Source organism: Acinonyx jubatus, chromosome A1 (assembly GCF_027475565.1).
Source record: "Acinonyx jubatus isolate Ajub_Pintada_27869175 chromosome A1, VMU_Ajub_asm_v1.0, whole genome shotgun sequence".
Classification (NCBI taxonomy): domain Eukaryota; kingdom Metazoa; phylum Chordata; class Mammalia; order Carnivora; family Felidae; genus Acinonyx; species Acinonyx jubatus.
The window spans coordinates 227,179,713-227,204,016 of record NC_069380.1 but is presented as its reverse complement, the minus strand read 5'-3'; the positions used below and the strand labels follow the sequence as shown (position 1 = coordinate 227,204,016).

The following is a 24,304-nucleotide window of genomic DNA, read 5'->3' as shown; positions in this document are numbered from 1 at the left end:
GAATGGCTTCTTCCTTACGAATCCAAGTTTATATGGTAGGTATTATTAAATAATACGAGTTAACTTTTACTGAGCCAGGAAAGGGGCTAGAACTTTATACACGTTATCTTATTTATGCCTGAGATTATAGAAATAGATACTGTTGTGATCCCCTGGATGAGAGAACAATGTCAAGGTGTAATATACCTAACCTTAGGGGCCTCCCACAAGACAGAGCTAGGTTTTCACTCAGGCACTGTTCTATGATGCAAAGAATTGCAAGAAGGAGGAGGAGGCGGGGGTGGGAGGAGGGGGATAAAACGTTCTAAGAGGTCTTTGGATCCTGATGACCTAACACCTGAGAAATCATACTTTTCTAGGTTTGATCTGAATCGGGGTGTTTTCTCAGAGAGCTGGAACTCTGAGATTTCCGGCCAGACTCTTATAAAGTTTGGCTGTTGGTAAGATCCAGAGGAAAATGTGGCAGCTGTGTTCTTTACCAAGCGCCCACTACCACTGAGGACTTGAAATCCCCAGACAGACTTTGAATCTCTGGAAGTGATTGTAGCTAAGCAAGGAAAACTCCCTGGAAAGGTTCTGCACGTTTTTCGTCTCGAGCTTTCCTCCTCCCGTTGTTTCTTGGGCCACCTCCTGCCTTCAGTAGGATCTCCCCACCATCCTGCACTGAAATCATTCCACCAGTATCATCGAACAGTCTTCCTTTGTCTTGACCTCTTGATTGCACTAGACATAGTTTATTGATCTTCTAACCTTGAGACACGCTCTTCTCTTGGCTTCTAAGAAACGACACTGACCTACACTTCTGGTTATCTCTTTCTTTTGCTGGCTTCTTCTCAACTCCCAGACCTTTACATCTGTCGGGGGCGGTCAGCATTCAGTCCTTGGACCTCTTCTCTCTACACTGACTTCCTAGGTAATTAATGTCTTCTAGATTCACGGTCTTAATATCATCCACCTGCTTATGACTCCCTCATTCAGGGGCTTCTTCTCTGAACTGACCTACAGATCCAACGGTCTGAGTTACATGTGCATTCTGATGCTGACACACAGACATCACATGTTCAAAACCAAGACCTTAACATTCACTAGCACTGCCTCAATCCCAACTAGACTCTCTGTGCCTGGCTCCACCTCAGTCCACGGAGACTGCGTTCTTCTGGCTGTTGGGACTCCCTGAATCTTCTCTCTCCTACCATCACAACCTACTGTGTGAGATAATCTGCTCAGCTCCACCGTACACATGCATCGAGATTACCCTACTTTTCATGACCTCCACTGCTACCATCCTGGCTCAGGCCATCCTCTTTTGCTTAGATTCCTGCAATAACCCTGCTGACCGGCATTCTGGCTTTTGTCCTTGATCCCTTACAACGTCCTCTCCACACAGCAGCCAGAGAGACCCTGTTACAAACTAAGGCAGCTTGTGTCACTCCTCGGCTCAAATCCTCGATGGCTCCCATGGATTGGCCACAGCTGGCATCCTCAAGTCCTCAAGGCTTACCAGTCTCTCCCTAACCTCAGCTTTCACCCTGACCCGGCTGCTCACTCTGCTGACCTCAGGTCATTTCTTTGCCCTCCTTCTCTTTGATCCACCCCCACTCGACTTCCTGCTGTTCTTCAAACATATCAGACATACCCCCATTTACCAGCCTCGGGACTTGCCACTCTTTCTTTTCAGAATGCAGTTTCCCCAGACATCAATAGGGCCAGCTCCCTCACCTCCTTCACAAGGAACTCAAAAGTCACCTTTTAATTAAAGCGTTCCCTGGCCACTCTACCAAAACTATTTATCTCCCTGATTTTCTGTCTCCTCCATTTGAAAGGAGGCCGGGGATTTTGGTTGATATTGATCACTGCTGGATCCCCAGGGTCTTAATCAGTGCTGGTAGGTAAGAGGTACTTAATAATTATCGAATGAATTAAGTCATTCAGTAGCGAAAATCACTACCTATCCCGTAATTTGTACTCCCTAGTTATCAGTGACAAATCTTCAAAATCACAACCCTGAAAATCTAAAAGGTATTTGTCAGTCTTGACTTTCATGGTGCTTTCAACTAGCAAACCAGGTGGATCCAAACTTTACCATGCCAGTCAGGTACGGTACGAAGCACACAGATTGAGGTATGGGGGTCCCACTTGGTAAGAGCTCCAAGTGTCCTGCCTGATCTCTTGCAAATGTTAGAGTCTCTCCCCATATCTTTTCTGGGCCACAGTTTTCTAATTCCTAAATGGGGACTATGATCTTATGCCACTCAAGTATTTATGCAGAGTTATGGAGTAATTTTAAACTCAAGCACCACCAGCAGTAATTTGCATGAGAAAATCTTTAAATGGATATTTAAAAGCATGCATTTTAAACAAAATAATTCAAACATTAAGCATGTTCATTGTAGCTCTAGAATTAAGAATCATCAATGGCACATTGATATTCCCCCTACCCCCGCCCCCACTGCCAGGTAGCAAAAATGAAATATGGTCAGAACATCTGAGGGGCAGATGGAAATGCAGAGGCAGCAAAGGCACGTGGCATTGTTGATCCCAGGGACGGTTTCCCTCTTTCTGGCCAGCACCTCCCTACCTCCCCCCCCCACCCCCCCAACACACATACACACATCCCACATCAGATCCTAGAAACACTCATTCAAGCTTTTATAGAGAGCAAGAGATTTTCACAACATATTTACTCCTAACTTCAGGGACATACCGAGCAGTCAGACTTTCCGTCTGCCCCGTTCACACTCCCGCAAACTCTCCAACAGACCCATACTCCCCGTTTTAACTATGACGATCAAGTGGAACAATCACACGTTTAGGATATATATGTATGTATGTGTGTGTGTATATATATATATATATATACATATATATGTATATATATATATATATATATATGTATATATATACTCAGTAGGAGAAAGGGCTAAGCTCTTGGTTTCCTTCCCCAGGTTTGCACAGGGAATGAAATGGCCATTAGCAATCCCAGGGCTCTCAGGGACTCCTTGGGGGTCCTTGCCCTGTGGCTAAGGAGGACCACACAGGGCTTCCGTCTTCTACAAGTTCTGCTGCTGGTTCCCCCTCCTTGACGGATCTAGTAACTTATTGTACAAATTCATAAAACAAAGTTTCCAAGCTTATAAACACAAAGTTGCCATACATGTCTCCTGGCCACCTTTGCCATCCACACTGTCAAACCTGAGTCCTTACATTTAGAGATTTTGGTCCTGCTACTGGGTTGGCATTAATGATCATCTACCTCCACAATTCTATTAAAGACAGTGGAGTGTGTGAGAGGAAATATTTTCATCTCAGTAAGCACAGCTAACATAAATCGGGGGCAGCTGAATTCCAGCCTGCATCCTGTTACCCCAGGCCAGTCCACACCAGCAATTACCTGTGCTGAATTAAAGAAGCCCTCGGACACCTGCCTTCTGCATGCAACAAGTTCCTTTTTTCTTTTTTTAATCCTATTTATCTTGCAGTCATCTATTTATGTCAAGAAAGGAAACATATGATCATAGCATCTGTTACTAGAGTGACACAATTACCAAATACTTCCATAAGAGGGAAAAAAAATCAACAATAAATCCGGGTGAGTCGTCAGGTGCTTTAGGAGACGAAACAGTCTTTCAATCACAGTGTCCCGTCTAAGCTGAACATATGGTGCTACCAGCAGAGAATCACCAGCTCAGCCTGGTCTTTGACGGGCACAACAACTACAGAAAAGTCACCTCCTCTGAACTGGCAGAGAAAAGGTTTCCTAGCACCAACCCCTCTGTGCCTACCATAAGCAGGTAAATTCAAGGGACTTCATCACTGGTTTACTCCGTGCCCACTGTTGGAATCTATGTGTATGCAATGACAGGTCTGGAGGAATCTTTCACTTTTCCCAGTAACTAAATTTAGATAAAATAGAATAAGTTTGAAGAAATGAGAGCCATAACGAAGTAGTAACAATTCAAAGCAATTAATCCTTGGTTACTTTCTCACTACTATTGAAATCTATGTGAACTGAAAGGCTGCTTTGGGAAAAAAATATATATATATATGTATGTATATATATATAATGTATATATATACACACGTATAAAACCACCAACTGTAGGTGACTATAGGCGATCACTTGGATTCTGCGATTTTTATTTGCGTGGCTCTTTTTCTGGACATTAATCAACAGGTCTGTGTGATTCTTTATTCAATATGACTGAATTGTATGGATGTCTAAGTCTTCAGATTGGGGGGAGGGAGGGAGAGAGAGACTGAGAGGGAGAGAGCGAGGGAGTGAGAGCTGGAGAAATCAGTTTGAGACACAGCATTACTTCTCAAAGAAGTAGCTGGCACATCGTAGTTGAGATACTGGCAAAGCCTAGGGACGCCCAGGCTCCCTCTCCACCCCGCACGCTGCACACTGGCCCAGACACGCCCAGCTCGAGTTGCGCTCAAGCCGCCCCCCACCCCCACCCCCACCCCGGGCGGGGCGCTCGGATCCCGCACGCGCCCCTACCGCGCGCCCAGGTGTCCCCCGCCCCCCACCCCGGGGCGGAGCCGCGGAAGGCGGGCTGGCGAGCCGGTTACCTGCCAGGCTGCCCGGCCTCTGGAGGGTGGCCGTGGCATACAGCTCCTGCGAGTGCTTGCTGTACTGCTCGGACGCGTGGACCAGGCGCTTGGTGGGCGACAGGGTGGCGTACGTGCCGATGGTGGAGCTCAGCTGGTGGATGGGCGAGGAGGAGATGGTGGACTGCACGGTGGGGGGCGAGGTCACGCGGATCGGGGACAGGCCGGCCGAGGACACGACGATGTTGATGGGCGAGCTGGTGCTGTAGGACTTGGCCAGGCGGCTGGGCGACTGCTTGGGCGAGGAGCCGCGCGGCGCGGCGTAGGCGGCGCCCTCGGGGGCCGAGCCGCCGCGCTGCAGCTTGGTGGGCGAGCCGCCCTGCGGCGCGGCCAGCGGGGAGCCCCCGCGCGGCGGCGCGGGCAGCGTGGAGCTCGAGTAGTAGAGCGCGGCGGCGGCGGCGGCGGGCGGCGCGTCGGGCAGGTGGAAGGCGCTGCTCAGGCTGGGCGCGAACGGCTCCCGCGGCGGCGGCGGCGGCGGCGGCGCGGGCTCGGGCCCCGCCAGGTGCGCCGCGCGGCTCGTGGTGCCCTGTGCGCGGGAGAGCAGAGAACACGCGCGCTTAGCCGGCGGGAAGCCCGCCCCCCGCGCCCCCCGCGCCCCGGCGACGGAGCGAAACTCGCGCGCGCGGCAGGCCCGCCGAGCTGCCCTGCGCGCGGGGTCGGGACGCAGAGGCCCCCGATCTTCTCGGGCAGGGTCTTTTCGGACACGAGGGACAACCGGCCGGCAAGGGCCGGCCCACAACGGGATGGGGATCGCGTCTGGCGAGCGGGGCACACTGTTCTGCTTACATATCTAAGATGTTTCTGGAATAGCAGAGGCATCGCATTAGGCGCAGAAAGATTTTCAAAGGCCACCCAGCGGGGCCACCGGGATACACCTGAACGCAATCACGATCCGTTCGTTGTCAAACGAGAAATCGAGGCACTGAATCCCCCACCCCCACCGTCATTTCACTGGATACAGTTTCTGCCTCCAAAATGGGCTCAGTTGCATACTTATCTGGAGAACATCAAGAGCAAACATACTTCTCAGAGTTTATTCTGTTGCTATGGCCTTGTGGATTCTTCTTTGGGGACCAGAAAAGTTAGAAGGAGGGGAAACTATTAAGTCAAAAGAAGTACCCTTAGTCTTTCAGTGGTTTAAAAAAAAGGGGGGGGGGTATCTGGAGGAATCAGAGCCATTGCAAATGAGAGACTAAAAAAGCCTCCCTTTTCTAGATTTTAACGCTGGGAGACAAATCTTTCAGCATCTCTCTCTCTCTAGCTGTCTTTGAAGAGCCCCCTGCAGCTGTGTCTTCAAACTGAAAGCCAGTTGCCTCTCATTTATTTACAAGAACACAAAAGACAACAAGGGCTGGGGTGGAGCTGGAGAGACGGTTGGAGGGGAAAGCGGTTTCCTTGAATCTTGTCCAGAGACAAATTTGCATTCGAATGAGAACACTACATTGTCAACCACTTCTGGGCAGGAGGTCTGGGATCTTCCAGGCTTTCCCGGAGGAGCAGAAAGGTTTTTGAGAGCGGGCTGGTGTGAAAAGGGGGTAGGACTGTGCACCGAGAGAGAAGCTGGGGAAGGAAGGTTTTGAAATTAGGGGTGGGAACTGAGTGGGAAGGAGGAAGCGGGTAAGGTGGAGGGAAGGGGGGGGGCGAGAGCCTGAACAGATGCCATCCATTAAAAGTTTCAATGCTGCCTCCCCACCCGTTTTGGAATGGCAATTGGCAAGTAACAGGCGGGGCACTTCCATCCTCGTGCGTGTGCACGCGCACACACACACACACACACCATTCCATTCCATTCCAAAATTTATCTGGTTGTCAGGTTCATGGGGAGATCCCAAAGACTTAACTGAGTAAAATCAAAATTCTCTATAAACGGCAGTGGGATGAGAGGAGACAGCAGTTGGTTGAAGACACTGTGCGTGTACGATTGTGTGTGCATTTATATACGATGTATGTATTTTACATATCTGTGTATATTTTAGATCAGTCCGCTGACAAAGATTCTCTCCTTGACCAAACTCTGGTGAGGCTCCTCTGAGCTCTTTTCTCAGTTAGACCCTGGCTGGGGGCCCTTCCGTGTTCACCTCTGCTTTGTTCATTTTTAGCAAGAACCCTGCTGAGTCACTTTAGCCGGAAGCCCCCATGCTCCATGCCCGGCCACCCTGCAGATCGGACCTCCTTCCTCAGGCCCCACCACCTTCCAGGTGCCTTTTGAGCACCGGGCTTGCCTTCAGCAAGTACCTGTGAGGTGAATTTAAGTCAGAATCCCCTTCCCCCTAACGTTTCCTCTTTTCTGCCCTGTGACTCCACCCTGCTCCTTGGCCATAAATCCCACTTTTCCTTGTTGAATTAAAGGACTGAGCCTAGTTCATTACCAAGGTCTCTTTTCCTCTACTACAGTAGTTTTTCTTTTTTCCTGAATAAAATCTCTATTTACCACTTTACTGCCCAGCTCTAGTTTTCCTCTAACATCACTGAGCAATTATCTTGAATTTAACGGTAGGAGTGAAAGTAAAATGTAAAATAAACTCCATAACTTTGTTCAATGATGTGTCTCCAGCAACTAGAACAAGGCCTGATCCATAGCACAGATATCACAGATATTTGCAGAAAAAAGGGATAGTTAATAAAGCTGGTCCCAAGACTTTGACACTGGGGGTGCGGAGGGGGGTTATATGTGGAGGATGGTGGAGAAGCTCTGTAAAACTGGTGTGTTCATCCTGAACCCCAGAGATTTATCCCAGCATCATCCAGAGTCCTAAGGGTGCTGCTTACTTCCAATGTTGCTTCCATCCAGGTAGAAGTTCGGAGCATGAAATTTATACAGGCTGGGCTTCTCAAACCTGGCTTCATATTATCATGGGCAAAGGAGATTTTTTTAAAAAAATCTCTGTAAAAAATCTCCGTATCCATGCACTCAGAATCTCTGGAGGTGGAACTCAAGCATCAGGCTATTGGGGAGCTCTCTAGGTGACTCCAGTGTGCAAGCAAACAAGAGAACAAGTTATCCCAGAGCAGTGGTTTCCCAAGTGTGCCCTTGCCTGCAGTCAGAATCAGTATACCCTTCCTGAATCAGAACTTCTGGGATAGGGGCCCAGGGAGCTGTTTTAACAAGTTCCAAAGGTGATTATGGTGCTCGCTAGAGTTTACAAGCCACAGATCTAGAAGAGATTCTGATTCAGGGGTCTGGAGTGAGCCTGTGAGCCTCAATTTCCAGCAGTCTCCCGGGGAAGACAGATGCTGCTGATGTGAGAACCACCATTAAGCTGCAGACAGGGACCTCCTTCCTTCACTTTTCTTCTGAAGCTCTCCTGGGGCCTGAGCTACGTTCGTTTGTGCAGAACTCAGCTGACAAGTGGCAGAAAAGCCTACAACAGGAATTTTCTCTAACCCCTTCCCACAGGAGCATAAAGAGGAGAGAGAACCCCAGAGGCTCACAAGAGAGTTCCCTGCTTATAACAGAACAGATACTTTGAGTTATGTCTTGGATGTGTAACATTAATAACCCTATGTGACATCAGCAATGCTATCACCAAGTGGCACGATTTTTAATAAATACTAAAGTATACAAATATAAATGAAAACAATGCTATGTAGAACTCTAGGATTTAAATGTTAGACTGATGTGGCTACCAGAAAAACCCTGAACACACTTTGCACACATTTAATTTTCTTTTTAATCCGTTGACACTTCTAGTCTCAAGAGTGCTGGCTGCTAAATATTACTGTCTCAAAAGATTCCTTAAATGGCCCCTGAGTCCGTAGAAGTTTTGAGAACTGGCCTACCACCTCCAGATATTTTGACAGGCTATAGCAGCCCATTTGACAATCTCTCTCTCTCTTTTTTTTAAGTTTATTTATTTTGAGAGGCGGGAGGAGCAGAGAGAGAATCCCAAGCAGGCTCCACACTGCCAGCGCGGAGCCTGACAGGGGGCTTGAACTCACAAACTGTGAGATCGTGCCCTGAGCTGAAATCAATAACTGGACCCTTAACTGACTGAGCCACCCAGGTGCCCCATTCAAAAATCTTTTAAATAGCGTAGGATCTTGGTGAAATTTGGCCATTTTTTTACATGAAAATAATTAAAACATAAAAAAAAAATTATATGCTTTTCAAGATTGGTATTGCTCACGTTGTTAATGTTCTGTATCAGCACTGTCCAATATGGTAGGCCACTAAACACAGGAGTCTATTGGGTACTTAACATCGGCATTGGATTTTAACACATATTTAATTTTAATTAATTTGAATTCCAACAGGCAACTGTAGGTGGTGGCCTACCTCACTGGACTGACTATTGCGTACGTCCCGTTGCGGTTTTCAATAAATAACCCTTGGATGTTAGACTCCATTCTGAAGGCTGTGGAGTAATCAAGGCCTAAGAATGATTCTTTGGCTACACAAAGAAATCTGTTTTTGAGCATCAATTAGACAAAAGCAGTAATGTTTTGGAAGCTTGTTTCCACTCTTGTGTTTATGTTTTGTTCCATTCTATAATTTGTCTAGCAACTCTTAGCCAGTTAAGGATACAATATCTGTGCCTCAGATCTAGGCTTATTACTACCTAGGTCATTGGGTTAAAATAAGGCAGATTTCAACACACATAGAATGAATGTTACCCACTTGACTGTCACAGAAGCTCAATTCCACCTTAAAAGTGTGTTTACACTATAAAACTGTGAATCCAGTTTTAAAGGTAGCATTCCAAAACTTCACTTAAAACAAACAAACAAAATAAAACCAGGGATGCCTGGGTGGCTCAGCTGGTTAAGCATCCGACTTCAGCTCAGGTCATGATCTCATGGTTCGCTGATAGCTCAGAGCCTGGAATCTGCTTTGGATTCTGTGTCTCCCTCTCTCTCTGCCCCTCCCCTGCTTGTGCTCTGTCTCTCTCAAAAATAAACATTAAAAAAAAAAAATCCCGAACAACAATATCAACAAAAAACTAATGACTATTACACCTTCTTCCCTAAGGATATTTGGAAATGCAGTAAGAATTGATATAACCTTCTAATTGATGATGAGACCCTTGGGATGATATAAAACTTTTTTTACATACTTGGGGCAGACTGTGCCCTAATACTGTCTTGTAAGACAGTCCTTTGGAGAAGGACGATTTCTGCCGGGGTCTTCATTTTCAGCTCTTGGGAACAGACAACACCCAGAGGGTTACTTTGTTTTTCCTACCCCTCTGAAATAGGAGACCCACCCATGTGAAATTAACAAGGAAGTAGAACATTGCCAAATAGACACTCTGATTAAATAGTTTCCAATAGGCTGAGTTTGGTGCACACTAAATGTCTTTCCTTTCTTGCTTCCCATTATGGAAATTCATCAAGAGAAAAGTGAAACATTATTCCAGTTCCCATGGCTACTTTAAGAACATTATATCTCAAATTTAAAAAAAGTCGGGATTTGTTTTTTAATGACACATGAGCAATATATAAAATTTATGAAAGTTCTTATAGATTAGGTATTTCGTCTGCATAATAGTTTACATAGAAGTTTCAGATGGGTCAGATTTAGCAAATACTCGTTGTGATTTATACATTTATGTTTGTGTGTATACACTTATACACCAAGGCCTCTTGTGTAATTGTGGAGTACCTTTATACCTACTTTATGAAAGTGTTTAAGGGGAGAATGGATTTTCAAAGTGTAGGAAAAAGAGTACTAAAATGGGAATTTAGGCAATGTATACATTATTCCCACCACCCATTAGCCAACAGTATTCAAGATCCATGCTTTAGTTCATTCCCTAACTCAACAAACCATAAACTAGCACCTGCTATGTTCCACATACAAATGAGGACTTTGTTCTTGAAGGCCTCTCTGCGATCGTATTTTACCATGACATTATTGTGGAGACCTATCGTCATTTATACAGAATAATGCCAGGTTAACAATTATGACATCGTTCTTTTCGGGAAGCCCGAATCTCTGAAAACATGGCACTCTTGGACCAGAATGTGGCACTGGCCTCAACAGAGAGCAGAGTCACTTCCTCATCCTTTACATTTTATCTTGCATAAACAGGGTGAGGCTGGGCATGGGGGTGACGTGGGGTAGAAGTTCTCCAAACTTGGAAACTTATTTAATCCTCATTGTCTGGGGATCGGGCAGTGCCAGCAAAGCAAAACAAAACCCAGCCATGCTTCCAGCCAGTTAAAAAAGAAACTTGACAGCCTGGGCTGTCTAAGGAATCTTGACTTCAAACCACAAGTAAGCAGTGTCACTGAGCGACACAACGTTCTATAAAGCAGGCCCATGATTTATGGGAAGTCCCCGTGAAGACGCATTCAGACCTGCCAAGTTTCCTGGAATTGTCAGCGAGACCCCTAACTCTGGGTCAGGAGGAGTATTTGCCCGGAAAGCTGGGCAGCCAGGCCGACACTGTCAGGAATGGGGAACACGAGTGCTTGTTTCATGGCTTCCCAGAGGGAGCCGTCGATCAGCTGTCTGTTTTCCCCACGGGCCACATTCATCACTTTCACTTTCCTGGGATTACCATCAGACTGGTGAACCTAATAGTTCATGGTGCAGACAGTCCTGGTTGTGGTGACTACGGAGGTCCTGGACAAAAACACTGGCAATGAGAGGCGAAGCCGGTGAGCACGTTTCAAAGCAAGGGAGACACCACAGGGCCAGGGCGCCAAAGAACACACATACACAGAGACAACACTGACTCAGTGAGCAAGGGGTGGGCAGCCAGTTGAGGCAAATAAGAGAGTAAAAGCAATGACTGAATAATATTTGTTTGATGAGTTAAGAAGCTTGAATAGCGTTTAAATACTAAATAAATAGGACATGGCTTTAAGAGGACATCTTTTAAAAATGTTTTATGTTTATTTATTTTTGAGAGAGAGAGAGAGAGAGCACCAGGGAGGGGCTGACAGAGAGGGAGACAGAATCAGAAGCAGGCTTCAGGCTCCAAGCTGTCAGGACACAGCCCGATGCGGGTCTTGAACCCACGGACCGTGAGATCACGACCTGAGCCAAAGTTGGACACTTAACCGGCTGAGCCACCCGGATGTCCCATAAGATGAAGTCTCTGAAGAAATACATTTCTAAACCATAACAATCTGGTAACACGATTTAGAAATATTAGCTACATGCTATTGATTAAAATATCTGAGAGCACGGAGAACTCTCCTAGAGTAAGTCTGCATGGGGCTTTAGGTGAGCACACTCAGATGCTCAGGATGACAAAGCCGTTGACCGTCACAACTTGGAAAAGAGAAGAAATCACACCTCCAGAAAGCAGTCGCATTGAGGTATTATCAGAAATGTTCCTACAGTACAAAATAATTAAAATGAATCGACATTCCCCAAAAGTTTTGTGCCCTTGAACTAACTTACTCCCTGGGATGAAATACATCTTCCTGAGCACTACTACCATTGCCCCCCGCCCCCCAATTTTGATAACCTCTCTTTTGAAATTAACTTTAGAAGGAATGTCACTCTTTAAAATAATCCCCAAGGTAGAAAAGTCTGGTGCTGTGACAAAGGTTTGATTTTGGAAATAGCCAAATAGAATCATGAAGACCTTTGTCCAGCAATTCCCTTGAGGAGCACTGGTTTTGGTAAAAACTAACAGGAAACATAAAGAGACAGCTTCTGGTCACAGTTCACACTATCCCTGGAGTCATCACTGCTGGATGAGAACGGAAGCACAGGGTTTACCTGGCGGTGACCTTGTCGTAACAGCAAAAGGTGATACCCAGAGCAAAGTAAACTTAAGTAATTGTAACAACCAAGGAGTTGGGAAGAAATTCCTTCTTCAGAGGAGGACAATTTGATTTAAAGGACCCTAAGAGCTATAATCTCTGAGATAATAATGGAGACCGCACTCACTGCTTTCTTTTTGCAGGAGGGTCTCAAAATTATGAGAGAAAGCGAGAGCGAGTGTGAGACAAAGGGAGAGAGCACTGCTCTTGCAAATCATGTCTGTCACTCAAGTGAGAAGGAGGCACTAAGTGAGCCCTTTTCCAAGGTTTCCCAGACACTATAAAAACAGGGTGGTGCAGATTTTTGCATCCTGGGTGATGGATTTTCCTACCCTCTGACCTCCACTTAATAAAAGTATGATTAGGGCCATTATCAATAAATATTCAGAAAAGTATTTCCTATGGCCATTAAAAGTCTCTATGAATGGAAAGAAAAGAGAGAAAAAGAAAACAGTGCCTTATATAGATTTGTCTTAAAGAATATATAAGGAGGGTTTCTGGATGGCAACTTTTTCAAAAAAACTAAACGGGCCTTGGGAAAAATATACTACCAAGAAAAACGGTTTATTTCGGCAAGAGGTTCATTCAGTATTTACTTCAAGAAGCCAAATCAAATGTGTACTTAGGAGAGGAAATGTTATAGTGCAACACACACCCTCCCTGCAAGGAGAGATGTTTCACCTACTGAAGTCAGGTTAAATATATTTATACTGGAAACAGAAAATGGAGGGGGAAGATTTTAAAGCGGCGCAATGAGGAAAGATTTCCAATAGGTGGTCATCTGAAAACTATCTTAAAAGAACCGCTAGTTTCCCACAGACAAGTCAAGGAAAATCGACAAAATGGCATGATTTCTCCTCTAAATGCTATGCACTGTATATATGCTAAATGCATCCATGTAATTTTGTGTTTCCCAAGGTCATGGGTGACTTTTCTCTTCATTAATGTTACCAAACAACGACTTTGCTCATAATGAAGCAAATCGGAGTGATGTCACCCCAGTTGTCTGTATGACCCTTTTCATTCAGCGGTCAATAAATAGGTGTTTATTGGGGACTTGCTCCTCCTCTACACCACGTGGGTCTCTTTCCACTGAGCCACCATCCCCAGAGCTCTCCACCTCCTTGACCTTCACATCGTCCTGATGTGAGACTGTACCACCTGTAAGAGATGCTCCAAATTCAACAAACACCAGGGCGCTGGCCCAAGTGGGCAGATGGCATATTTATAATTACAATATAGTCTACATGAGCACTTTTAAGACATAAAAGTCGGTGCCACATTAAATAAGCAGCCCGCATCAAAAAGAAATGGCAACTTTGCTTCTGAGAAAGCTTACTGCTTTTCTAGGATATATCCACTATTGCCCAGTTTTATTCTACAAAACCAGCATACGATTCTGACTTTCCTACAGCAAGCAGGCATTTTTCTAGAATTATAAATACGCCCCTACTTACATCAGTTCTGCGGAAGAACATGAGAGCGGTGTTAAAACCTTGAGGGTCCAATGCTACTTTGCTAGTGCCCTTTATACAGGGATATACTTTCTCTCTTGCACATTTTGTTTCTTTGAGGGAAGAAATGCTCGGTGAGACTACTTCATGTTTGCACATGGGGAGACACCGACATTTTTAGAGCGACTCCTCGATGCATTTCATATAATCCACAGGGAATCTGATGTGAGCGGAAGCAGACAAGCCTGGAGGAGAGCCAGCTTCTCTATCAACTCTCTACCCACAACCTCTGTGGTACGACTGTGAAGAGGGAGGCTGGGGTTTGAGGAGCCTGATGGACACCTGGTGAACCCTGGGCCGGTCACTTGGGATATGGAAGTCAACTGTGTGTGGTTCCTACTCTGGCAGCAAAGGCAGTCTGATCGGAAGAAACAGACTCTTGTGTGACTAACTACAGGCGTTATATGTGATACAGTAGAATGATGCTTTCAAGGCCTAAGTCAGGCCATGCAGTGCCTCAGAGTAAAACACAAGGTCCTCACAATAACGGGCTGGGTTTCCAGCCCCTTTGAAAAGTACTGCACCCGCTTTAGCTTCCCTGCTGCTCCATCAAGATGCCAGGCCACCTCCTCCGAGAGCCATTCATTGCATTTGGTGTCCCCACGACACCCCTACATACAGCGACCTCTCTCCCCATCTTCAGGTCTTTCCCAATCCTTACCTTCTGCACAAGGCCCCATATAGCACACCCGGTCCCACACTTTGGATCCTGCTTATCCTGTTCTGCGTCATTTCCTCCTCACAGAAATCATCGCTTTCCAACAAACTATGTAATTTACTTACTCCCCGTGTCGATATTCTGCGTTCTCATTGCTGCTGCTGGAATGTAGGTTCCTTGAGGGCGGGGATTGTGTCTATTTTCTTTCCTGCTCTCTCCCAAGCACACACAACAGCACACGGCTTACAACAGGCACACAAAGCGTCTCAGATGCATTAAAGAATAACCCACGGATGGGGAGACTGGGTGGCTCAGTCGGTTAAGCCTCTGACTTTGGCTCAGGTCACGATCATCTCACGGTTTGTGGGTTCGAGCCCTGCATTGGGCTCTGTGCTGACACCTCAGAGCCTGAAGCCTGCTTTGGTATCTGTGTCTCCCTCTCTCTCTGCCCCTCCCCTGCTTGCACCCTCTCTCTCTCTCTCTCTCTCAAAAATAAATAAACATTAAAAAAAAAAAAGAATAGCCCATAGATACACAAATGTAACTGGGGCACCTCAGGAGAGTTACATAAAGGACAAGGTTGACTTGGAGGAGGAAGGGACGGAGGGAGGGAGGGAGAGGTTATCTACACAGCCTGATTAGAGGTTGGGGCATGGAGACTGCAAGGTGGGGGAAAGAATAACCATAAATTGGCTCATGTTACTTCCCAGAAAGGCCCTGGGGGCTGATAGATAGGGTCTTACCTTCTATGCCTCCCAGTCTCCTAAACTCAACCTAGTGTCTGAGGGGAAGGACTTCCAAGGATTGTAGTTAGGGCAACACCAGAGAATCAATATTCTATTGCACCTTTTGTGACTCATAGTTTTATCTGCAGATACGATGGGGCAATGTAGGTGACGCATGTATTGTCAGGGTCTGGTGTAGAGCGGGTGATGGTCACTCCACCAACATTTATTCTGCTGAATAAGTCAGAGCTTTTTCTTTTTAATTGAAACTAGAATCTTTGAACACACATGATACTCCTTTGACACTGCATGGTGACATGATTTATGAGCCAGACACAAAACCATTTGCTTTACTTTAGAATTACACATATTTTTTAAGACCCACAAAAAAAAAAAAAACCAAAAAAAAAAACAACCAACCAAAAAAAAAAAAAAAGAAATGTTTTTGTGTTGATTGATTATTGACCTTATTAACTTGGTCTGGCATCTGTTGGCAATAATTTGAATTTCTCTAGCCCCGTTGGCACTTTCAAACTACAAGGTATTCTAAAAATTAATCCAGCCTTGAAGAAATGAGCTTTTGCACCAGTCAGAATATTGAAAAGAATGTGTCACTGGGCTCTGAAAAACCACTGGAAGAGAGGGATTCTCGAGATAATCTAAACAAAAGGGATGCTATTGGAATGGGAAATGGTGCCCCTACTTTCTAGGTATAACGCTAAAGCCAAATAAAAATACTGTTTACTTGTTCAATGCTTCTCTGACATTATTTTGAAGTCAGAGGTCCTATAGGGTATTCAATAAAACATGACTTTCCTACTGCAGCACAGAAAAGCTAAAAGTAAATCATGGTACCAAGATCTACCACTTAGTAAAACAAATAAGATTTAGGTATTTGTCAACAGCCTCAATCCTGTTAATCAAGTGGATTAGAACAACCCCCTGCTTTGAATGTTCAGACTTTCCATCCACCCACCTGCCAGAGTAAATGAGTATGCCAGTCACTTTTGGCTCAAACCTAAGTTATCGCTTTGAACATGCACATTTATAGACGTCTTCAAACTATAATTCTGATGACTTCAAATACATAGCTTTGATATCTTTACAACTTTGTTACATTTTCTGATTAAATTTTAAAGCAGACTTTTAATGTGAGGCCCAATCCTGTCATTCTGAGTTTCCACTGTTATACTCCCATGTTAAGTACTGGATGAAAGAATTAGCTCCAAGCAGAACTTTTATAACACGGAAGTAGATAAACCGCCATACTGCTTGTCCACATTTATAGACCTCTTACTAGATCCAAGGTGTTGAAATGGTCAATAATAAAAGGAAACCTATGAAACAGTGCTGGAATCACTAGGCTTCAACTCAGTCCAGATTTTGTGCCCTGTTTTACCACTGCTTCCTTAAAATGGTGTGTGACAACATCTCTAAATGTGATGAGCTTGAATTTTCCCATCTTTAAAGTATAGATACTAATACAGCCCCGTGGTGGGCATGAAATAAGATGATGCATGTAAAACAGATTACTTCTGCGTGCTTAATAAATGGTAGCTATTAATTTTATAAGAAAGCTTTGCTTTAACAGCTAGTCATTATACAGCTATGTGTGAATTGAACTTAGAAGATGCCCACAGATGAGTTGAGAAGTTAACTGATTTTTCATTTTATATTGACATTTCTATTTTCCATGATGCTCAGCTATGGTAATACAGATTTAAAAAAAGAAACTGATTCAGTGTTTCAGCTTAAATTACAGAGGTCTTAGGTATTTATGGAAAAAAAAAAAAAGCCAAACATGAGTAATATGAGTTCAAGATATTTTTTTTTTAAAGATAGAACTTTATTGTTTTACTACCTTTGTGTCTTAGAAGTTCTAGGAGGCTGGTAAAAGCTAAATTCATAACCTTCGCAGGTTAATTTGAGTATAAAATATTCCTCATTTCTGAACGTGGCCTCTTGGACCTAGAAGTATAGTCAGATGTAAGGATAAAAGACGGTGTGTAATATAGTTGCTTGCTTCCAAAGAATTCAAAATTGAGTGCATTCTACCACAATCACTGTATCATGGTCAAAGAGAAGACAGATGAGAAGGAGAAAAATAGTTCCTTTCAAGAATGGGATGCTTTTGAGAAAAAAAAAAAAATCTACATCTACATAGTGAAATCACAGCTTCCATTTTATCTCTTAATAAAATAAAATTAGATTAAAAAAAATCTAACAATATTTCCTATGCTGACAACACCCAGTGTTTCAAACATCACATAATGAATGTTCGTAGGTAATGAAAAAATACGCAGTATTATGTATATGTGATAAATGCATGTGTGTATGATTTTTTTCTAATAAATTAAAAACCATTTTCAGATATTCCCTCGCATATCCTTGCATCTTTCTTTCAGGGAAATAGAACAGACCAGTACATTTAAAGAACAGTGATCCTGGGGTGCCTGGGTGGCTCAGTGGGTTAAGGGTCCGACCTCGGCTGAGGTCATGATCTCACGGTCTGTGAGTTTGAGCCCCATGTTGGGCTCTGTGCTGGCAGCTCAGAGCCTGGAGCCTACTTCAGATTCTCTCTCTCTCTCTCTCTCTCTCTCTCCTCTCTCTCTGCTCCTTCCCCGCTCACGTTCTCACTCTCTCAAAAATAAATAAACATTAAAAGAATCAAGCACCGCAAGGGTCACACACTGCACCACAACAGGGGAGCCGGCCAATCTTCTCAGTGGAATGTTTTATTTACCCCTCCCTTTTATTCACATACCCTGTGCTTGGCATCCCCAAGAAGGTAAAAGTCACAAAGCCACTGATGGACAAGGGTGTTGCCTGCAGGAGGTAATCGTATTTTTAACATATTGCCAGGCCACTAATTTAATAATTCAAATGCACTGAGACTTTTCAGTTCATGCTTTTCTGTGTCCATGTCACTGAAAATCAGCATCTCCCGGTGACTATACCATATGCCACTCTGGCTCGTCTTACCTCCTATCTGTCTGCAGACATTTCCAGAGGGCCACCTGGATGGCTAGGGGCTGCTGATAAAAGAGGAAAATGGCCCTGCCCTCAGGTTGCTTTCAGTTTTTAGGTGGAAAGATCCACGGATGCAAAGTAACGATAAACTGATAACAGACATGGATGGGTTTGGTCGTTGGAAGCCCCCAGATGGGTAGTGCATGCAGCTGGGGAACTGTTCCTGGCGGAGGTAATGGGGTACGGAGGTCCCGAGCCTTGGTGAAGAAAGGATGAAATGAAGCTCATCAGCTTAAAGGGCTACTTTGAAGGTGGCCGGTTCTTCATTCAAGGACCAAACATGCAGAGATTACAGTAAGTTTAAAGTAGCTGAAGAGAAGAGAGCCCTCCAATCAATACATTAATTCTGGTGGGCTGATCAACTAAAGCCTGCACCCCCAAATTAACATGTAAATAACGCTTACATCTCGCATGAAAAACAAATTCAGGTGAGGAGCTAGTTCTCTTTACCAAAAGCTGATCTCAACTGCACCTGATGAATTTGTGCTGTGAAACCACAGGAGAAAGTGTGGGGCTTTAAAGAAACAATTATAGGCACATTTCAAAATCAAACCTGACAACGTGTAACCACTCCTAAACTAATCACAGTTATCTACAGAAGAGTTCCGTGTACTTGATTATGCATTAATACTCTGTTCCTTGATACGATTATGCCCAAGGAATAATTTCATGCTTTTTTTTTTTAGGAGAAAAAATTGGTTCCAGGTGCACTCACAAACTCGGAGTGTCTGTCATATTTATATCCCATATAGACACAGAAATAGTAACGAGACACACATTCACATAGATGAGCCTGTACAAAGTAGACAGCAGGAGTGATCCACAGACATTCCTCAAGAAAATATCTACAATTCGGTGTTACTTGATAATGGTATTTGATCATTCATTTCCTTCACTCACAGCCCTGAAGGCATCTTTCCTAACTTTCCCAAGTTACCGGGCATGCCTGAAGAGGGGAGGAGGGAACGCGGTGGCCAGCTGGCAGCCCTGCTCCCCACCTGCTCCCGTGGAACCCCCGTTCCCACACGTACCTGGCTGAAGCCGTGGGCCGCACCTCGGGCTTGCGCGCCTCGGGCAGGGAGCTGCGAAGGGGCCGTGTCACCCAGGGCCAGGGTCTGGTTGCTATGGTAGCTGGCCGGATACTGGAAGGACCCTTCAGGTTTGGAATTGAGCTGAAGTGCACTCTGGGAGAGCAGGCTGGGCCCTGCATTGAAAGTCATTTAGAGCAGTAAGTGACAGCCTCAGTGAAGCAGAAATGACATGTATTATTTATTGAGAGTAGCCTAGAATTATCACACGCGCATGATTCCAGCCATCTATGCTTTGAATTCTGAGAACTAAAATGACCATATAATTTGACTCCAGCTCTTAAATGAGATTTTTCTTTTTTGGCGGTTTAAAAGTTCTCAAAAGAGTAGTTTTTTTTCAAGTGATCTCATCCTGACCTACATAGAGACATTTCTTATGAGACAAATTAGTTAATCAAGGAGTTATTTTTGGATTACACAATATCAGAAACATTTGAAATAATTTAAAAGTCTACCTTTTGGCTCATGTTAATTGTGTTAATATAATTCTATCTCCTACTTAATTATCAGGATGCTGAAGTGCTCGAAACCTTCCAAGCAGTGGCAAATTGCGCTGTATAAATAGTGATGTAATACCTCAATGCCTGAAGGGTAGACAGTGTTTAAAATATTAATAGGTCTTCAAACAATGCAGAATCCACCCTGATCTCACAGAATAAGCAGCCACTGGCTGGTTATCTTTGCCATCGCAGCCGTGTGCAGAACAATGAGAAGATACAGCGCTCAAATTGGTGTTGCTAATGTGGCTGATATTACAAGTGATGGAGATATGAGACTCAGTTCCTGGCCGTCCTATTTAATTATACTTTGTACGAGAAAGTGCGTTTTATTGTATTCCTTTCTATTTCAATGGGCTCCTTGTGAGAGTTTGCCCACTTTCTTTTTAAGCAAATGTCTTTAATCGAATGTTTTACCGACTCGTCTTGGGGGTTAAAAGAGCCTAAGCACACTTGTGCGTGTCTGAGAGGGGTTTGGGGTGAGGAGGGGGAGTTGGGTGGGAAGGACTTGGCAATACAAGCTTTCTCATGCTATCTGAACCACAGAGCAAAGTCTCTCCCTCTTTTGATAGAGCATAATTATATACACACAGACCACGCTGTAATCATCATCCACCCTTAATCGCCCTCTTTGGCTATTTTAGACAATAGTATCGTTCCTGATAAATGTGGCCAGATTTCAAGTTCCCCACTTCTTTCTTTTCAAGAATATAACATGGCTTCATGTTTCGAATGAAACCACAGATTTGACACGCGATAGTATAAAAGTGATGTATATTTCTCAAAAAGCATCAGTTCCTATACTGTTTGCCATTTAAGAACTTCTTCCGCCTTCCTTCCCTCTAATTCTTTGGTGAGAACTCTAAACAATGCAAATATACCTTCTCATCATTGGATATTGAATAATAAGCCAATTCACGGACACAGGTAAGACTGGGTATTTTGAAATCTGGAAAAAAGTCAAGCAAGGATATAAAAATGCTCCCATCCAGTCCCAATTTCATCATGAAGGGCATAACAAAAGTACAATCGTAATCCTTTTTCTTGTAATTTAGAAAATAGAGTCCCAAGCAAACAGTATATACCAGATGGTGAAGATTGCAATAGCCTGCAAAAAAATCGTGTAATCCATACTGATGGTATTATAGGCCTAATCACCAGAAATACGATGTGTCTATGGGGAGTGCAGTCAGAGTTTCATTGTGGATGCCAGGAACATACTGTCCCCACTGCTGCTGTGGCAACTTCAAGGCACCGACAGAGTCAAGAGGCCCAGGTGAGGGGCAGACTGAGGTACGAAAGAACCCCCAGAAGGAAGAAGAGCCAGGGTGATGGGGGCAGAGGCAGATGGGACTAAATGCAAGGAGAAGGAAGAAGAGGGAGGCATGGTGGGGAGGGGGACAGTTACAAACCGTAGCCAAAGGTGCTCCCCTTGGTCGCTACCCTACTGAAGATCACAGCTCAGCGGAGGAGAGTGAGCCACCGTGAGAGAGGGAAGGCCCTTTAAGATCAGTGGTCACCATTCTACTTGCCACTGGGGGGCTTCCCACAGAGACCTCCCTTGGTTACTTCTCTCTGCCCCGGAGGTCATGGCTTGTCCTGGCCATACCCCCTCCCCCATGACAGTGCATCTCCAGGGCAGTGAAAGTTGAAACACCACAGTGCCCAGACCTTTGGAAACTTCAGTAAAAGTGAAACAAAACAAAATAAAATCTTTAATTTCATGTACACAGTGAAACAATCTATAAAGCAAGAGAACTGTGAGTCCCGGTTATTTGCCTTTGAGGAAGACTGAATGACTTTGCTCTGATGAACTTTCTTGCCTATGAAGTTAGCAAGTGAAACAATTCTGTAAATTCTGAAGAGATTCATAAAATCATCACCAGAAACCTACAAATGCCTTCCAGGCAGGATATTAAAGGTAGCAATTTAAGGTCCCTTTGCAAAGAAATTTCAATTAAAAATGTGATTTATGTGCTCCTGAAATACATATCACATAATAATCAGATCTGCTCATCTTTTATAGAATCAGTGTTGTATTTGATCAATACTCAACGAAAACAAACCGAGATTCTCCATCTCCTGACTTTGTTCACACATCTCAAGCATGAAACCTAGATGCACTCTGACAAAGGTAATTGCAACAATGAGCAATGTATCATAATATTACAGCACTGACATATCACCTGGCAAGGACGAAACAGTCAGCACAATAGCCGAAACACTGTGTGCCTTTTAGAATGATTTTCCATTGCTCACTAGGTTTCAAATGAACAGCATTTATTCATTCCAATTTTAAACAGCAGAGTTATCTCAGAAGATGAAAAAGGTTAAAATTATAGGATAATCCTTAATTACTTTATAATGGAAGTAAAATTTACATATAACTAACTATTGACTTGCTTTATTAACATTACTGTGCATTGAGGTAGAAAATACAAAATTTCCAGGGATTTCGAAAGCATTCACAGTTCTGGATTTTAAATTATGATTTGTTTTTTTTTCTACAGAACTTTTTCCTTCATCAAGTCTTGCCTAGAGGCTCCGGCTAGAGGTAGTATTAGACCACAGTCCTGAGGATATGAAGCATTCTGCTGGGGGATAAGGACGATGTGAGAGGATTTCTTAGGGTGGGGGGTGGGGAGAGACTGGGCTTTAAAATTCCACCTAGGGAAATGGAATGTTGCCTTTAGGGCAATTAACTCTTCCAGAAGAAACCAAAACTATGAGCAACAGCGGATCTCCAAGTCTTAGTAGGTCACAGAAAGCAACAGCTACCCTCTGGTATGGGAAGCATATTTCCAGGGCATTGACTGTGACTTCTTTGACCATTCTGGACCTTCCCCAGGGTGGGATAGTCCTCAAAGCTGAGCCCAGGGGTCTGCTCAATATGACTCAGTTCTGGGGGACTGGGAAGAGGAGGTGAAATGATTACCTGGTAAATAGTTAAAATTCAAGATTATATGCATCCTTGATCTGATCAAGACACAATAATCTAACTGGACACAGGGGACAAATTCCAAGGGAACTGCAGAATAGAGGGACATAAAACCTTCCATTGAACCTAGAAAGGTACCTGAAGCAATGCATCTTGAGTATAATACCAGTATCTCAATAATATCTCTGTGTGCCTTCACATACATGAATTGACTAGAGACCACATAGCAATCTGTGAAAACAACCATCCTTGAATCTTTTTGATTATTCTCAGAAACGCAAACAGAGGTGTGGAGAGGCTGAAGGGTTGGTCAGCCAGTGTCATGCACTTGGTAAAATGAAGATGGGACTCAGATCCTCATCTTCTATCCCCAAGTCTAGGGGTAGGTTCTGTTTAGTATCCAAGCAGTATTAAGTCCTATACACAAACTGATATTTTAAGGTTGAAAAATTCTTCCCTAAAGAGAAGCCAATTTGTTTGCAGGAGAAAGCTCTATGCCTCGGACTGTGGTACACCCCCAAAGAACCTCTCCTTCGAGACTTCGGTATTGGCTGGGGAAGCTTGCTATCCACCGTCATTGGGGCAGAGATCAGCCTAGGCAGGTAGAAAGCTTGAAAGGCTAATTTTGTACACAAAAATTCAGACTCACAGGTTGTATTAACACCTATACTGTAATATATAGTCTGCTTTTTCCTAACTGAGCTAGAAATTCTAGAGTTTTCATGATTATATGCACTTATTCTGCACAGGTTTAAAGAGACTCCTGGAATTGTTCATTCTTGCCTTCTGTAGCTAAATATCGATCTCAGAAACAGTAACCCTTAATTCAGCTACATACTTTGCAATAACACAGAAAAGGCCAGAGACCTGCAGTGCGTTTTTCCTAAGTCATTATGTAGGTCACAGTCATGCCAATGGGGTGGGTTGAAAAGAATCTAGAACTAGAACTCAGTAGACCTCCATGTTTATAAAAGCAGAGATGATGAGGATACTGATGTGTCAGTAATAGAAGCTAACCCTCACTGAGTACTTTCTAGGTTCTGGGGACGGTCCAGAACAGCTGACATCGGTTAGCTCACTGAATCTTCACAAGGAGCCAGTGGGAAGGCACCTCCAACCATTCTGCTTGTGTCAACAGGACTGAGAGGGGCACTGAGGCCACCCAGGGCTGCCTGCAGGTGAGGCATCTGGCTTCAGAGTGTGTGTTCTTAACCACACTCCATTACTGTGTCTCTACAAATGTTAATCTTGGCAAATTTGAGCACCTATGGAGACAATGGATGGGAAAATGTTTGCAAAAGCATAAACTCCTTTACAGATGTCCGTTTTCAGTTAGTCATTAGATCTAATCACATAGCCACGTGGTCTGATAATAACAAAACCTTGATTGGGATTTGTTTGTCCCGAAAACCTTATTCCAGTACTATCCCAGGTATCACTTAATGTTTCCCTTCAACACCTCGTGAGCTTTCATTTTACAAATGAGACATTCAAGGCATAGATCATTAAAGTGGCCTAAAA

At 44.2% G+C, this 24,304-nt stretch overlaps 1 protein-coding gene across 3 annotated transcripts in view; it reads right to left on the bottom strand.

The window, feature by feature from the left end:
• CTNND2 (catenin delta 2) overlaps positions 1–24,304 on the bottom strand; it is a 933,243-nt gene that overhangs the window by 393,362 nt on the left and 515,577 nt on the right. For all 3 annotated transcript variants that reach the window (XM_053202070.1, XM_053202078.1, XM_053202077.1), the window contains exons 6-7: positions 19,292–19,464; positions 4,573–5,137 (exon numbers count right to left, since the gene is read on the bottom strand). In XM_053202070.1, coding sequence (XP_053058045.1) covers positions 4,573–5,137; positions 19,292–19,464 — 738 coding nt within the window. The remainder of the gene's footprint in view (positions 1–4,572; positions 5,138–19,291; positions 19,465–24,304) is intronic.